The 15,519-nt window shown below is 43.8% G+C and overlaps 1 protein-coding gene across 22 annotated transcripts in view; it reads right to left on the reverse strand.

Annotated features, from left to right (window-relative positions):
• scrib (scribble planar cell polarity protein) overlaps positions 1–15,519 on the reverse strand; it is a 124,651-nt gene that overhangs the window by 59,157 nt on the left and 49,975 nt on the right. For all 22 annotated transcript variants that reach the window (XM_015354398.2, XM_015354393.2, XM_015354390.2 and 19 more), the window contains exons 2-14: positions 14,738–14,855; positions 14,251–14,329; positions 13,209–13,298; positions 11,713–11,769; positions 10,113–10,176; positions 9,649–9,723; positions 8,429–8,573; positions 7,156–7,274; positions 4,109–4,308; positions 3,769–3,935; positions 2,265–2,392; positions 2,023–2,148; positions 1,221–1,421 (exon numbers count right to left, since the gene is read on the reverse strand). In XM_015354398.2, coding sequence (XP_015209884.2) covers positions 1,221–1,421; positions 2,023–2,148; positions 2,265–2,392; positions 3,769–3,935; positions 4,109–4,308; positions 7,156–7,274; positions 8,429–8,573; positions 9,649–9,723; positions 10,113–10,176; positions 11,713–11,769; positions 13,209–13,298; positions 14,251–14,329; positions 14,738–14,855 — 1,569 coding nt within the window. The remainder of the gene's footprint in view (positions 1–1,220; positions 1,422–2,022; positions 2,149–2,264; positions 2,393–3,768; positions 3,936–4,108; positions 4,309–7,155; positions 7,275–8,428; positions 8,574–9,648; positions 9,724–10,112; positions 10,177–11,712; positions 11,770–13,208; positions 13,299–14,250; positions 14,330–14,737; positions 14,856–15,519) is intronic.

The raw sequence follows: 15,519 nt of genomic DNA on the forward strand, positions 1-15,519 counted from the left end.
TCAGTAATTAAACACAAACTAAAACACTCAGTAAATCATAAAATAAAATTACTTGGGTGCTTCCCTGATCTCAACATGAGTTTCTCTGAATTTTAACTGAATAAGCACAATGATACAAAAGGTGCCAGACATAAGTAAAAACAAAGTGAAACTTAAAGTGGAAGTGAGTCTTGGTAATGAATGCATTATGCATAGTCTACACTAATAAACCACGGAGGAACTCGCCACACTACGTGCTCTTTATGTATCTATCGTAACCTTTCTGCAGCTTGAAAATTTTATTTCAGGACCCATGGGACGTTTTTACATAAAGTGGAATTCATGCAAATTGAGATTTATATATCCTTGGGGAGAGGTGTAAAGGAAAAATGCTTGCTCAACTGTTATTGGAGTGATAGCTGCTGAAATGAATTCTGAAAGAATCAGGGGAAATAGGAGCATTGAGCCCTTAATGCACCACAGGTAGTTACAAAAGCAATAGGTTCTGAGTGGAAGCTCACTAAATCATCCCAAGAACTCTTTTTTGGTACAAAAAAACGGCACAGATGAGCTCAGAATGAAAATATAATTCAGCATACTAAAGCTTTTTTCTTCACTATAATCAGGTTAAAAAGTATAAACCAGCTTCTCTATAGGAAAAGGCAGTTTGCTCAAAGACTACAGTCTAGTCTCTAAATTCCTGTGAGGCTCTGCAAAGAGAATTATGTTTCCACCCACAGCATTTCATCTGTTCTGACAGAACAACATTGTGAGTTTCTGCTGTTCGTGAATTTCTGAACATCCTGTTAACTGCATTTAAAAACACTCAATTAATTCTGTCTGTACACAACTGGAGCGTGCCGTTTATCAAGAAAAACCTTTATATAACGTTTTGCTTGTTACTTATTGTAAAATGACTCCCTACAAAGCAAGCTGAAAGAGGACCAAGTATAAAAATGTCCTTTACCAAATGGGACTGATATATTGGTCTTCCAAATTTACTTTAGAGAAGGGCTGTCAGACTCATGGAGGGTTGAATGTCTTCTAGTGTTTCTTCTGTTGAGCTTTCAATTACAGAGATAAACAAATTAACGGAAAAGTTGCAATACTTGTAAGCATGCTCTGAAGTGTACTCTGCATAACTGTACCTTTAATGAAGTGAATGTTTTGATTAATCAATAAAAAGTTAAATAAAATCATATACCCTCCAGCACCAGATCCTGAGACCACCACCTGCTCACCTCAATATACTCCACCTCCATCTCGTCGCCCAGGCCCTCCTCCTCCTGCTCCTCGGCCTGGCCCTTGGGAGACTCCTCCCCTGGCACCCCCACAGCGTCAGCCTGTCCTTGCCTTTCCTCCTGGGAGCTGGCAGAGGCCGTGCTACTGGAAGCCTGGGAGTCCTGGCTCCTCTGACTGGATAGCCCGCTCAGACGCTTCTCCTGAAAACAGTCAGGAGTCAAAAACCTGCAAAACCCAATCCCTCGTGATGACCACATTTGTACACAATATTCTAAATGAGGCCTGACTGACAATTTTAACATAACATCCCTTGATTAACATCTATATATATTTGACAGGGTGGCACGGTGGCACAGCCCTGGGGTCCTGGGTTCCATTTCTTGGGGCCATTCTGCATGGAGTTTCTATGTTCTCCTCATATTTGCATGGGTTTCTTCTGGGTGCTCCAGTTTCCTCCCACAGCCCAAAAACGTACTGGTAGGATAAGTGGCTTCTGGGAAATGTGGCCCTGGTGTGACTGTGTGCATGGGTCTGCATACATATATTTGACTATACAGTCTAAGATTTAGTTCACCTTTTTATCACATCACCACATTGCCTAGGTGTAAACGTGTCACTATAACCACTTAAGTGTTCTGTCATTATTAGCTTCTTTCAGCTTAGTGTTTTTGCATTTGTCAACATTAAAGGTCTCACTGCTGTTACTGCCTTATCAGATCCCTTTCAGCTCCAGTCAATAACTGGGTGCTCAAAGGGGACGAAAGCCCGGAGATCAGGCTGGCCCTCTCGTGCTGCAGCTACCTCTCTTTCAGGAGTCTCATCATCACCATCTGGCCGGGCGGTGAAGCCCTCATTCCTCCTCTCCTCGATCACCTTCTTCATCACCTTCAGCTCACTGGGATGGGGAGTGGCCCTGCGCTGCAGCCCCTGCAACACCAGCACTCAGGGTTACACACTGCTCTTCAGGTTGGCACTTCAGCGGGTCGCCAGAGAGGTGCGGCATGGGGCAGCCTCATGCGTCTGTGCTGAAATAGCACCCCTACCCTGCGCTCAGCTGCGGTGTCCTCATCCTCTGCCTCTGGCTTGGTCTCCTCCTGGAATTGGATGACCGACACCCGGTTCAGGTTGCTGTCAGTCCAGCTGTCGTCCACACTGTTCTGCAGGAGGTTCTCTGTAAGACAACAGCAGACGAGCTGTCTCAGGGCACAACAGCACTACAGCAGGGTAACAACAGGCTTCCTCAGTCACAACACACACCCAGATCCTGGCTCTGAAGTCCCAGGAGGATGGGCATGCAGACAGCTGGCACAGCAGCACTAGAGCAGGATGTGATGCTATGAATCCCTGTGCTATCCTGAATGTGATGGTCCAGTAATTTCATATTCAAAGACTTATATTATGACAACGACACCACAGTGGAGAGGTTGTGACAGAAACAGACATAGAGTAGACAGACCTATTCGAAATTTCTGTAATTTGTATGGGCCGAGCCACTGTGCAAACAGATAACTCTGTTAAAGTTTAGCATGTACCAGACTTTCCAATAACCTCCTTCTACAAAATTAACAAGAGCAACTGATTGACGTTTTTGACTGGCTGAATAGAACGTGATTCCTGTTATTCGTGATCATGATTTGAATCCTACAATAATCTAAATATGAAACAGTGTGCAGCTTTTAAACGTTGAGCTGTTCCCGTTTGCAGAGAGTGTACCACTTGGATAATCGCAGGCATCACAGCATAATGGGCTGACCTGAGTGAACTGATGAGTACAAAGATGATAACCTCAGTGTGCAGGTGGTAAGAACATAAGAAAGGTTATAAACAAGAGGAGGCCATTCAGCAACCTGGCTTGGTAATATAGCTAGTTAACTAGTTCCATACAGTCTCACCACTCAAAATAAAAATGTGCTTCCTGTTTTCAGTTTTTAAAGCCCTTATATTCGTATATTCTCTTAAGCCCTAGAATTTACTGTAAACAGAGCAGCACTATCTATAACACGATGACTAATATTGTACACCATATTCTCACTGAGATTTTACTGGTTAAAACTAGCTACAAACTGCTATGGTTCGTATATGGATGCTGAATAACTGTTATGCTTTAAAGATATATCTTCATTAGATTCTTGAACTAATATGGCCATAAGCATGGCAGCTGAACTACCTTCTCTATAGTCCAGTTTACCTTAGTAATGTACCACTGAAGCCACAATATAGCACAATGCCTGATGTATGTCAAAACGTCATTCATTAAAAAAGCAGTTTACATCTATATTTTCCTTGATTATAACATCACACGTAATGCTATCCTGTGTATGCAAGCCAAACGCATCTGTATATTGCTAACTGGGCAATATGCAATATGGGGTGTAACTTCACCTGGGCTCTTGAACTATAATTACTTAGCAGTGCACAGATGACAATCTTCCACAGGCCCTGATGTAGGGGTTACAGACAGGGTAAAGACTTCCTCTTGAGCCTCAGGGGTGTGAAGTTTCCCACGGCCCACAGTATCACGTGCCCTGAGGGGAAAGCAAGGCTCACCAAGGCTTGGCGAAGGCTGCTGAGGCAGCAGGTAGCAGGTCAGCACCTTTTCCCCCGTCTTCTCATCGTCCTCTGTCTGGAACTTCAGCATGGGCTGGGACTGGTTCTCTGCCAGCCACATGGCCTTCAGGTTGAGGTTGGTCAGGGCGAAGGGCAGGTTCTGCAGCCTGGGCGAGATTGACATTTGGTAGGTAGACAGAGGTGGAGAAAAAGTAAAAAAGAAGTGCAGGCAAGGAGTGGAAGAGCGAGAGTAGCAGAGGGAGCTACAGGAGAGTAGTGGAAAACACAGAAAGGGCAGCAAAGAGTACGATGGTGAGCGAGATAAGAGTGTTTCAGGCACCTGTTCCCGGCCACGTCTAGCACATGCAGCTCCGTGGCACTGGCAAGCTCAGCAGGCAGCTTGGCAACACGGTTGTCCCGTAGAGACAGGACATTGAGGCCTGTACAGCCGCCCAGCTCCACTGGCAGACAGGTGAGCCGGTTCCTGTCCACATTGAGGTTTGTCAGCTTCTTCAGCTTCCCTAGAGAGCAAGGCAGTGTCTGAGGAGGGAGAGGGAGAAAGAGAGTACTGTATCTTATACCTCTTAACTGTATCATATCCTGCAATGCAGTGCTGTAGCAATACACAATTAGCACAGACTGCCAATAAAACTCTCTTGATTGCATTCAGTAGGTGAGAGAGGTGGAGGTCAATCGAAATAGGAATAGATGGTTCCAGAAAAGATCAGAGAGAAAGGGAGGGATGGCCTGAAGAGGCTAGGAAAAGAAGGAAGAGAGAAAGGGAAAGCCCCCCAAAAATCATTTCTGCCTGGAATGAGTGTACACTTACAAACCCGAATTATCTTGGATATAGTATAAACAGCACAGGCCACTTGGGCATCAAGTATGAAACATCAGATTTTTAAGATCTCTAAATCAGTACACTAGAAAGAAATGTGCAAAATAAAAAGAAGAAAAAAACAAAGATTTAATTTTCTCAATGGAATAAAAGTTCCATTATTATGAATAATAATATTAAAGCTATATTAGTGAGACTATTTATGGTGGGTTAGGCTACAAAAAAGAGCCTATTGTGACTCCAGGACTGAAAAAGATAAGAAAGTCATTGGAGTCTGTTTGGTCCTTAGGTGACTGACAGGCAGACAGACAAATGAAAGCAAATGAAATGTGGCATGTACTCTGAACATCTATAAACCTCCCCATAATCTCTAAATCAAATTTCACTAATTGACAGCTAATCTCAGGTATCACAGAGGCAAAAAGCTAAACACACAGTTTGAATTTAGTACGAGGACCCCTGTTTCTTTTGTCCTTCTGTGTTGAATTCCAGGTGAATTTATTTTTTAAACAAAAAATCATAATAATAATTGCTCAAAGCGCTTTACAGGTAATGGGGACTCCCCTCCACCACCACCAATGTGCAGCAGCCACCTGGATGATGCAACGGCAGCCATAGTGCGCCAGAGCGCTCACCACACATCAGCTATCAGTGGGGAAGAGGGCAGAGTAATGAAGCCAATTTATTGAGGGGGATTATTAGGAGGTAAGAGCCAATGGGAAATTTGGCCAGGATGCCGGGGTTACACCCCTACTCTTTTCGAGAAACGCCCCGGGATTTTTAATGACCACAGAGAGTCAGGACCTCGGTTTTACGTCTCATCCGAAGGACGGCGCCTGTTTACAGTATAGAGTTCCCATCACTGTACTGGAGCATTAGGACTCACATGGACCACAGGGTGGGAGCCCCCTGCTGGCCCCACTAACACCTCTTCCGGCAGCAACCTTAGTTTTTCTCAGGAGGTCTCCCATCCAGGTACTGACCAGACTCACACCTGCTTAGCTTCAGTGGGTTGCAGTGTGATATGGCTCCTATATTTGTTTGGATGCAATACTTGACATATTTCTTTGCAACTTCACAGTAAGGATGTTGGGTTTTCTTATATTTTGGCAAATCTTGGCTTTTATGATTATAGTTTTCTGTAATAATGTTAAATTAGCAGTACTTGAACTTGATTGCCATATGTAACCGGTACTGGTACAATGGAATTCTTACTTACAGAAAGTCTCTCGATTGTAAAACAAGTGTAAAAAACAAAACAAAGTGCAAACAGTGCATCAAGACAATGTACAAACAAACAATAGACAATGTGCAAGTAAACATGTAGACAGTTTGAATGTAAACAATACAGACGTGTAAACAATGACTGGAGATGTGCAATAGATAAGAAATCATAAAGAGGTAGATGGTGATGGTGTAGGTGTGGTCCAAGGGGGATGGCTAAATGTGTTCGCCAGTCTCACTGCTTGTGGATAGAAGCTATTGAAGAATCTAGCGGTAAGTGTTCGTATGCTCTTATATCTCTTGCCTGAGGGCAGTGGGGTGAAGAGCTCATGCCCGGGGTGGTGACTGTCCTCTGTGATGGCCAGAATTCTACCACGGCAGCGGTCCTCATAGAGCTGTTTAATCTCGGTGAGACCGCAGCCGATGATCTTCTGGGTCATATTGACCATTCTCTGCATTGCCTTTCTTTCTCGCGAAGAGGTGTTGCCATACCACACGGTGATCCCGTTGGTGAGGACGCTCTCGATAGTGCAGCGGTAGAAGTTCACCAACACATGTATTGGCATCCCCCATCGCTTGAGGCACCTCAAGAAATAAAGGTGCTGCTGAGCCTTCTTCATGATAGAGTCAGTGTTCACAGTCCAGGTTAGATCTTTAGAGATGATGTATATGATTTTCTTAGATAAGATGATTGTGTCAGTGAATTAGAATTTGAAATACACTGTTAAAAGAGAGCTTATCTTATTTTTAATGATGTGTAGTTTGGTGTTGTGTGTTTTTATTTTGATTCTCAAAGTTAGTTAAAATGACAGTAATAGAAATGTGGTTTCTTTTGCGATCCATGTTATTATTGCAGTCTGTCCGGAGTTTTATTAATATGTAAGTTTTTTTTTTAATCACTACTGTTAATATTTTAAGGGTTGGAGTTAAAGGATACTGGAGATCACTTGCATGTGCAGTGCTCTGTAAAATGTTTGAAAAATTCTGTCTTTATCACAGCGCAAATTTAGCTGTTGTAACTGCGCTGAAAGCCCATACAGACAGGAGTGTCTGGAGCTTCCATGAAGAGGTTAAGAAGGAAGAAGAGAAACAATTGAAGCAGGTCAGTGCTCAGGCAGGTCAGGAAAATCACTGGTTTCACAAACTTCTTCCGATGTCTGCAGTAAACTCAGGATTCAAGGCCACACAGCAGGACACAAAGTGGCAGATTACACCATTGTACTGAGCTGCCTGGGCTGCTCTTCATGCAGGTGGTGGTGGAGTGGAGGAGCACTGTGAAGGTCACCCAGGACCCAGGAAGATGATATGGGCACAGGCAGACGTACCTGTAGGAGGTTCTCCGTCAGCATCAGTTCTGAGAGGTTCTCACACTCCCCTATGGAATCCGTCAGGCTGGTGAGCCGGTTCTGGTCCACCTTCAGTATGGACAGCTGCTTCAGGCATCCTGCCAACATGAACAACACAGGGAAATGAGACAGAACTGCCAGTTGTCTTCATTGAGCAAACTGCTTCTGTCTGGCCAATTACAGAGGTCAATGCAATTCTTTAGTTACTAGAAGGCTTTCCAAGACGCTACACAGAGTATTCTGGCAGTAAATGCACACATTCATAGCTATTAGTACCTTTATATATTGTGATATAAGAAGGTGAATGAAAATACAACCCATATTAAATATTGTCAATTTAGAAAATCTGTAATTCATCAAAAGTACTAATAAACTATGTCTGTTTTTTTCATCACGTCATAGATAATTTGTATATTGTAACACATTGCCCAGCAAGCTGTCCCTCTTAGATTTTCAAAGACCACAAAATAAGAAGAGTCACAACTGAGGAAGCCATTCGAGCCCATCTAGCCACTGATCTGAAGATTTCACCCTGCTGCGTCCTGATGGATTATCTCCTTATCAGATTTCAACACTGTCCAGTTACCCAGCAAGCATAAACGTGTGGGGCTGTAATTCACAGAAAAAAGTCAGCAATGTTATTTTATAATTCCAGCATAACTAATAAACAGGGACTTCACCTGTCACAATTGGATGCAGGAACAATAAGACACCAGAAGAGGGCAGCAGACATAACAGCTAGAGGACACTATATAAAAAGCCTGGCTCTTTAGCAAGAGCCAAGCAGCCAGGTCCTCTCCCTTTCTGCTGCCTGAGTGAGCAAACTGGGATATTACTGACACACAGGGAAGCTCCTTAGTCAGAGCCTGCGGGTTGCAGGATGACTCCAGGACACCTCTACAGGTCAGGGGTGGTTTCAGGTGTACTGCACTGTGAGCTGATCACAGAGATGAAGGGGAGCTTTCAGGCACATTCCAGGACAACAGCGGCTCTCCTAATGGGGTCTTCACTGGGAGTAGTCTTTGTACAGTTAAGAGAGGACAAAACAACTCCATGTTCTTCTGAAACTCTTCTTAAGTCATCATCATCAGCAGTGCTTGCTTAGGATGGGTAACTACCATGTTTCATAGGAACAGCTGCTCAGAGGGGGCGAGGTGAATAACTGGGGGCTCTTGTGAACTTCTCCACTGTATTTCCTGAACTGCTTGATTAAATACTCCTCTCGTTTGTAAATCTTCTTCAGTTCTCTCACCGATGCTGTCCGGCAGTGTCTCCAGGAGGTTCTGGGACAGTAACAGGTCAGTGAGGGCCAACAGACCGCTCAGCTCTGAGGGCAGCTGCTCCAATCTGTTTTCCGACACATCCAGACACACCAGCCTGCGGAGGTTACCCAGCTCCTAGACAGAGAAATAACAGGAGGGAACATGAGGAAGAGGCAAAGTGCAAATGTTTAATAAGCCATTTCAGAGACAGTCCGGTTTACCTAATGTAGGATGGCCACAGCAGACAGAAACAGACTTCAAGAAAACACAAACACACAAAAAAATAAACAGGCAGAGATGCGAATTTTGGACATTCAGAAATGAAAACACTGGAGTGCAAAACAGGAGTAAAGATGAACTCAGGACGGACAGAGATATCATCGGTAAAAACAACACAAACCTATGCCAGGGTAAGGTTTAAAAAAATGTTTCTGTCCTTATAAAAAATGAACACAAGCCCTTCTACACAAAAGGCAGGTGCTCCCACCTTCCCAAGACTTGCTGGCTAGGTTCTTCACTACCTCTAACCTGACCTCATGTGAGCGTGTACGTGCCCTGTGATGTCTGTCCTATCCTGATATGTGTCCTGAGTGCAGGCCTCCTTTATTATAGTCTGCCATGACCCAGTCGAGAAATAAAATGCCTTCTGAGGTGATAGAAACGGCTGTCCCTCTGGCGTCCCACTTCAAGAGAGGGGCTGGTGTGCAGTCTCCGTAGTCCAACAGAGGCGAGGATGAGCTCTGGCCCGCTGAGTCTCTGGTCTGGGCTTCACCTTCTACTGCTCCTGCCTGTCCTGCTCCTGGAGCCCCACTGCCTCTTCTGGTTTTAATCAGAGCTGACCCCTGGACAACTTAAACTGACCCTTAAAATAACACTCTCCACAGTTTTTAAAACCTGAAAACAATTTTCTTAATTAGGCCTTTTTATTTGTTAGCTCAATTAAGCAATTGAGAGCTCAACTGGAATGAAAACCAGAAGAAACAGCAGGCTTCCAGGAAGTGGAATGCAAACCCCTGCCACTTGATGAGACGAGCTACCACAGGAGGCAAACCACCGATCAAGAGCAGCCCAGGCCAGACAGGGATGAGCTCTGCCCCTCCGGAGCTGAGCACAGCCCTGTGCCTCCCATTCCTGTGTAACAGAGGTAAACCGCAGGCGCTAAAGAACTGTGCTTCTCTCGTGAACGTGCAGTCACTGAGGCTTTAGTTACCGGTGGCAGCGAGGACAGGTGATTGCGGTCCAGCCACAGCTCCCGCAGGTTGGGTAGAGCACCCAGGGTGTCCGGCTAGGAAAGAGAAAGGGAACAAGTGGTGATGGGCGTTCTTCCAGCGCTGGAGGAGTCTGTGACTCTCTTTGTTATTTTAAATGTTCATTGCATATTCGAAACGTCAATCATGCTTTAACACAGGTATTACATTTTCTCATTCTCTACAGTGTTAAAGTTTATTCACTGCCCTGTACAAATGATCTTATGCGGTTAAGAGGAACAACTGTTTTTTGTTCTAGGCCCTAAAGCAGATGATTTCATGTTGTAGGTCCTGTAACAATGGCAACGAGGAGCTGAATGTCTCTTCTTACTTGTAACCTTCTTTTTAACCCTCAGTGTGTGTGGATGGAGTGAAGATGCCGTTGAGAATGGGGCATAAGCTGGTCAGAGCAGGATGAGATTCTTACCAAGACTTCCAGTTCATTGCTGCCCAGGTCCAGCTGTTCCAGCTTTACTAGGAATGACAGGGACCTGGAAAGACACAGGACAGGCTTGCATTTAACACACTGTATACACAACAAGGATTTCACATTCAAACTGCCTTGCAGACACATAAACCATGAACTCAGACATATGTGAGAACAAGTCAGTGTTCCTCCAAAAGCACACGTCTGCAGTTCCAATATGGCAAGCTGACCTTCTGAGTGGCTCAAGCTGTGTAGCTGCTCTCCTGAGCTCAGGCTGAGCTCTACAACTGCAGGTTCGAGCCTGGCTCGTGTCACTGCTGAGAGCAGTCCAATGTTAGGCAGGCAGCTCTCTTTGGTGGCTTTCAGAACTCGGGTACACAGCACCCCTGGGTGTACTGTTGTCAGTGAGGGACCTGCCTCTCCTCCAGTAGGTGCTGCTCCCCCGGTATGACAACAAGGATGCCTGTGATGTGTTAGGAGACTTAAAAACAGAACTGACTATTCCGACTCGGGACGGTATGACAAAAATATCTGGCGGTTCTAATTCTCTTCACACAAAAAAAAGAAAAGATATGTGGGAACTGTGGAGAGTATTCAGCCCCAGACAACAGCACCCTGTCATCACCTGCTGTGAGAGCCACTCCACCTCAGCTTTTCTTCTCTTCACAGCTCAATACTCAAGTGTTCCACAATTGAAACATGTTTCACGATATGCACAATATCAGGCACTGTATCAGCCCTTACACTGCACACAAACCAATATAAAATATAATATAAAACCAATATAAAATTCCCATCTATATTAAAAACACAACTGTTTGCACCATGAGCACAAACAGTCCATATCGCTCAAATCACAGAAAATTCAACAGCCTGGTACTAAGACAGCTCTCCACCCGCTACAATATTCACCGAAGGAAAAAACAACTGAATTATTCTCTCACTGCACATCTGTCAGTGCCAGCTTACTGGTGGGTGGTAACTCTTAACCAGCTTAACAATGTAAAAAAGTAAACTTATTACTTACACTAATTATTCTATGAAGAAAACAATGAGAAAATTGATTCTGTCAGGCTAGGCTTCTAACTACCATTATCTAAGATTTCACAAATTACATTTCAAGAATGAGAAATGAAACTTGATCCAGCGGGAGGTGCCAGGTGAATGAGAATGAAAACTGACAGTCATTAAGACTTTTTCTTTTTCATTCCTTATTCCACTAGAAGTTGTAAAGCTCCCAAACAAAGAGCACCTAAAGAAACATGTCAAAGCTTATTGCTACAAGGGAAGCTGGGAAACCTCATATCTTTCATGCACTGGTGAGGGGTAGCTCAGTGTTCCCCCAAAAGCATCTGCAGTTTTGATATGGCAAGCTGGCCTTCTGAGTGGCTCAAGCTGTGTATGATGGCATGCGTATGGCCATCACCACACAGTTAAATTTCCACAAGAAAAATTGCACAAGCACATTCCTCACTGGAGCAGAAAGCTTTAAAACTAGTTAATCTGGGTAACAAACATGTCAGCTTTTCTGTTTTTGTTGCTGTTCACAGGCTGCTGGGGAAAGAGCTCCGCTTCATTTCCTAGTGCAGATCCTACTCACGTGGGCAGGGATTTGAGCAGGTTCTCTCGCAGTTCCAGTGTGACCAGGTTGGCTAAACTGTGCAGAAAAAGAAAAAAAAAAATTTCAGATCCAAGGCCTCCATTCCCACATAAGCCTCCTGACAGGAGCAGTCCTGCACGAGGCACACCATTAAAACTCTTTCAGTAACGTCATGAGGTTGATGCTGCTGTTGATCTGCAGTTTCGGAGCAGGGCTGAAGAAAGGGCTGTCAGTCAGCTGGAAGGGGGCTATCTGCAGTCTTGTGACGAAAGCTCCAGCGTGTGGCAGCGCCCCAAGTACCTGGGCCATATGAGTGTTATCCAAGCACTTGGCCGAGTTCTGTCCCTGCCAGACCTATAGCCACAGATATTTTGGCAAGATGGCAACGGGAGCACGATATAGGGACTCTGTCTACATGTCTGAACATATGTGAGTCAATTATTTAATACTGAACCTTGCCAGTACCTTGTGACTGTGTGGTGCAATCTATATTTAAGAACACAAGAAGGGCTACAAATGAGCCAAACTGTGGTATGCCAGATGATCGTGGAAATGTGTTGTGTGCACTGAAAAATTGGGAATTAAAAATTGAATAATCAAAAATTATGCAACTTTTTCATCTGTAATTTACTCAATCGGTTTCAGAAAGCTTGAGACGGGTTTTCATATTTTCTATTTTAATAAAATTTGTTTATGTGTCAAATACGTAGCCTACGACTGTGTGAAATGCATAAGTCCCAGTCTACTCTGCCACTTCGAAAACACATTGCCGGGAAAATCTGGATGTATGGTAACCCTATTGGCCACCGACACTAGCTCTTCTGCTGAACCAGACACAGACAAAACTGCTAGTGTTAGCAAGTGTCGGAAAACAGCTACAAGGCGATATGATCCAAATTAACTAAGTGCTATTTTTATTGTATGCGTGTTAAAGTGTGTGCGCGTGCTCATGTTGCTCATTGAGATTTTCTGTGGTTCCTATGAGAAGATGACTTGCAGGTGGTACTTGGATGCTTTGGTTTGATCAGGGGCGGTACTGGGTCCAAAATGTTTGAGAACCACTGATCTAGCTCATTTGGTTGTTCACTAACTGCTTTAACAATCTCATCCATCCATTTCCTGGAAGATACCAGAGCATTGACTTGACATCTTGGTTAGAAAGTCTGTTCCATACTCCCACAACCCTTTGTGTAAAGCTGTGCATGATCTTTATTCTTTCAATGCATGCCTACTTGTGTTGCCTGGTTCAGGTTTCACAGTGGGAAGTAGTCCAGTGTGTTGAATTTGTTGATGTCTTTTAGGATTTTTCCATTTTTGTGTCAGGTCCCCTAATAGTCTTGTCTGTTCAAGACTAAAAGGTTCAATTCTTCTAGCCTGCGAGTCTCGGACATTCCTTTGAGCCCAGGAATGTATCTGGTTTCTCTTCTCTGGACCGATTCCAGATTGCTTGCACTCCTGTGCATTGGTGGTGGGGCCACAGTGCGTAGTATACTCACTTGCCAATATCATTGGGCAGAGCTTGCAAAGACACGTCATTGAGAGCCAGGTGTGCCAGACTGCGCAACTGGGTGAAACCGTCAGGGAGCCTGGCAGAGAGACCAAGGGACACGTGTAACGAGAGAGAAGACTCCTCTCACAAAACGGCTTTCTTCCCCTGTTCCTGACTTCAAGCACAGTCTCATAGCCCTGTCTGCCTGAGGATTCACTGTACTGTCTGGCACTGACAAGATGGAGCTTGTGCATATAAACTGAGATTTCCCACTAGGGTTCTACTGGAAAGAGAAGGTAAAGAGAAGGTGCGCTTCCAGAGTTGTTTATATATGGAATTCACTGCCATTGAATCTTCTAAAACAAATTTAGTACTTTCCAAAATTGAAGATCTATTCATTCACTTAAGGTTTTAAGATATACTTTAAGCTCTTCTCTAATTCTCTTAACCACAGGGGAGGAATGAATATAGGAACCATGTTAAGGACCTTACAAGCTCTCTTCCCGGTAATAAGCATACAAACAACAATGGCCTATAACTTGAAAACTCAGTATAAAATTTTTTCTTCACAGAGACATTTTTTTTCTAAATCTTAAGTTGACTTATGAGCTTACAAAGCTTCCTGAGTATTATCTCAGCAAACAGGGCTGGGAAACCTGCTCTGTGGCTGACGTTATAAACTTTGTAGTCTACAGTACTACATTGTGGAGAAGAGGAACCAACATTCTTATGAAATTCAGTTTCCTGAAAAAAACCCTTTCTGTATAAAAAAGTATTTTTCCAAATACAGCACATCAACCATTTAATAACACACAAGACTTTATTTTTCAAGTCTGCTGACCCTGTGTATAATTTAATAAAGAAAAGAATGTATAAATCCTGACATGACTTATTTCAAGCAGTTGTCCTCGAGAAAAGCAATATCGACAGATTGAGTAAGCCTGTTTTAAACCTGTTTGCTGTCTTTTGATCCCCCCCCAACACGTGGTTCTGTCCATCTATCTTCCTCCCTACAGCAAAGGGACAAATGGTTTAAACCACTGGCTTACCTTGACAGGGGGTTTCCACTGAAGTCTGCAATTTCTAGTGCTTTGCAGAACTTAATGCTCTCGGGGATCTCAGGAATGTCTTCAGGGGAGAGTGAGAAGCGAGCAGCATGGTCAACAATTCCACCAGAGACACAGAAAGCGGGAGAGGAAAGAGGTTTGTCATTTTAACAACATGCACAAAATTGGGAATTAAAAATTGAATAATCAAAAATTATGCAACTTTTTCATCTGTAATTTACTCAATCGGTTTCAGAAAGCTTGAGACGGGTTTTCATATTTTCTATTTTAATAAAATTTGTTTATGTGTCAAATACGTAGCCTACGACTGTGTGAAATGCATAAGTCCCAGTCTACTCTGCCACTTCGAAAACAGTGACCAACACTGTGGCCTGAAGCCCAGTGACCAACACTGTGGCCTGAAGCCCAGTTGTCCTGAAGCGGTACCACGATACCACAGTAAGCAGCAGTGCTGACTCAGTGCCCTCACCATTGCGGGAGATGTCCAGCTCTACCAGCTGCATGAAGTTGGCCACCTCAGGCGGCAGCCTCTGGATCTCATTGTCGCTTAGGCCAAGCTTCCGTAGGTTCAACAGCCGAAAGAAGGGCTGTAGAGAGAGATGGAGAGAGACTGTGAGAACTTCTAAACAAGAGAAATTAAAAAAAAAAACATTTTGCATTAAATACTTAACATAGTAGCAAAAAAAAGGACAGGCTGTATCAGAGGGTCTGAACTGGGTAAGAATGGACTGAACAATACCTCTGCCGGTCTAATTTTGGAAATACACCCTATGGATCCGAGCACTGCCTTGTTACCCCCAAAACAACTGCTTCAGTCACAGCAACACAATATCTCAGCTCACACTGATTGGAACACGTCATGTCACATCAGAGCAGTGCAACTAAATGTTTCACTCTGTGAGAGTTACCTTTTGGTATATCATTAACGTTTTTCTAAAATAAGTCCAAGAAACTCTGAATTTGACAAGTATGTCTAAAATGAGCAATCACATTGCAAACTGTATTGCATATCAGTATGGGTTTAGTGAAAAGAATCTTTGGAAATGAAGCTTGTCTATGCATACCACCAATGGCTAAAATGTCTGTATAGCCTACTCAAAGTAAAACATATTCTTAATGGAAACAAATGGGTCCATTCGTTTCATTACTCTGAAGAGAGCAATGACCTGAGTCTCAAACAAACATCTGTAGACTTGGCACAGTTCTTTTTCTATTCTCCACAGCCTCAGAATGAGAATCTCCTTATCTAGT

Source organism: Lepisosteus oculatus, chromosome 6, assembly GCF_040954835.1.
Source record: "Lepisosteus oculatus isolate fLepOcu1 chromosome 6, fLepOcu1.hap2, whole genome shotgun sequence".
Classification (NCBI taxonomy): Eukaryota; Metazoa; Chordata; class Actinopteri; order Semionotiformes; family Lepisosteidae; genus Lepisosteus; species Lepisosteus oculatus.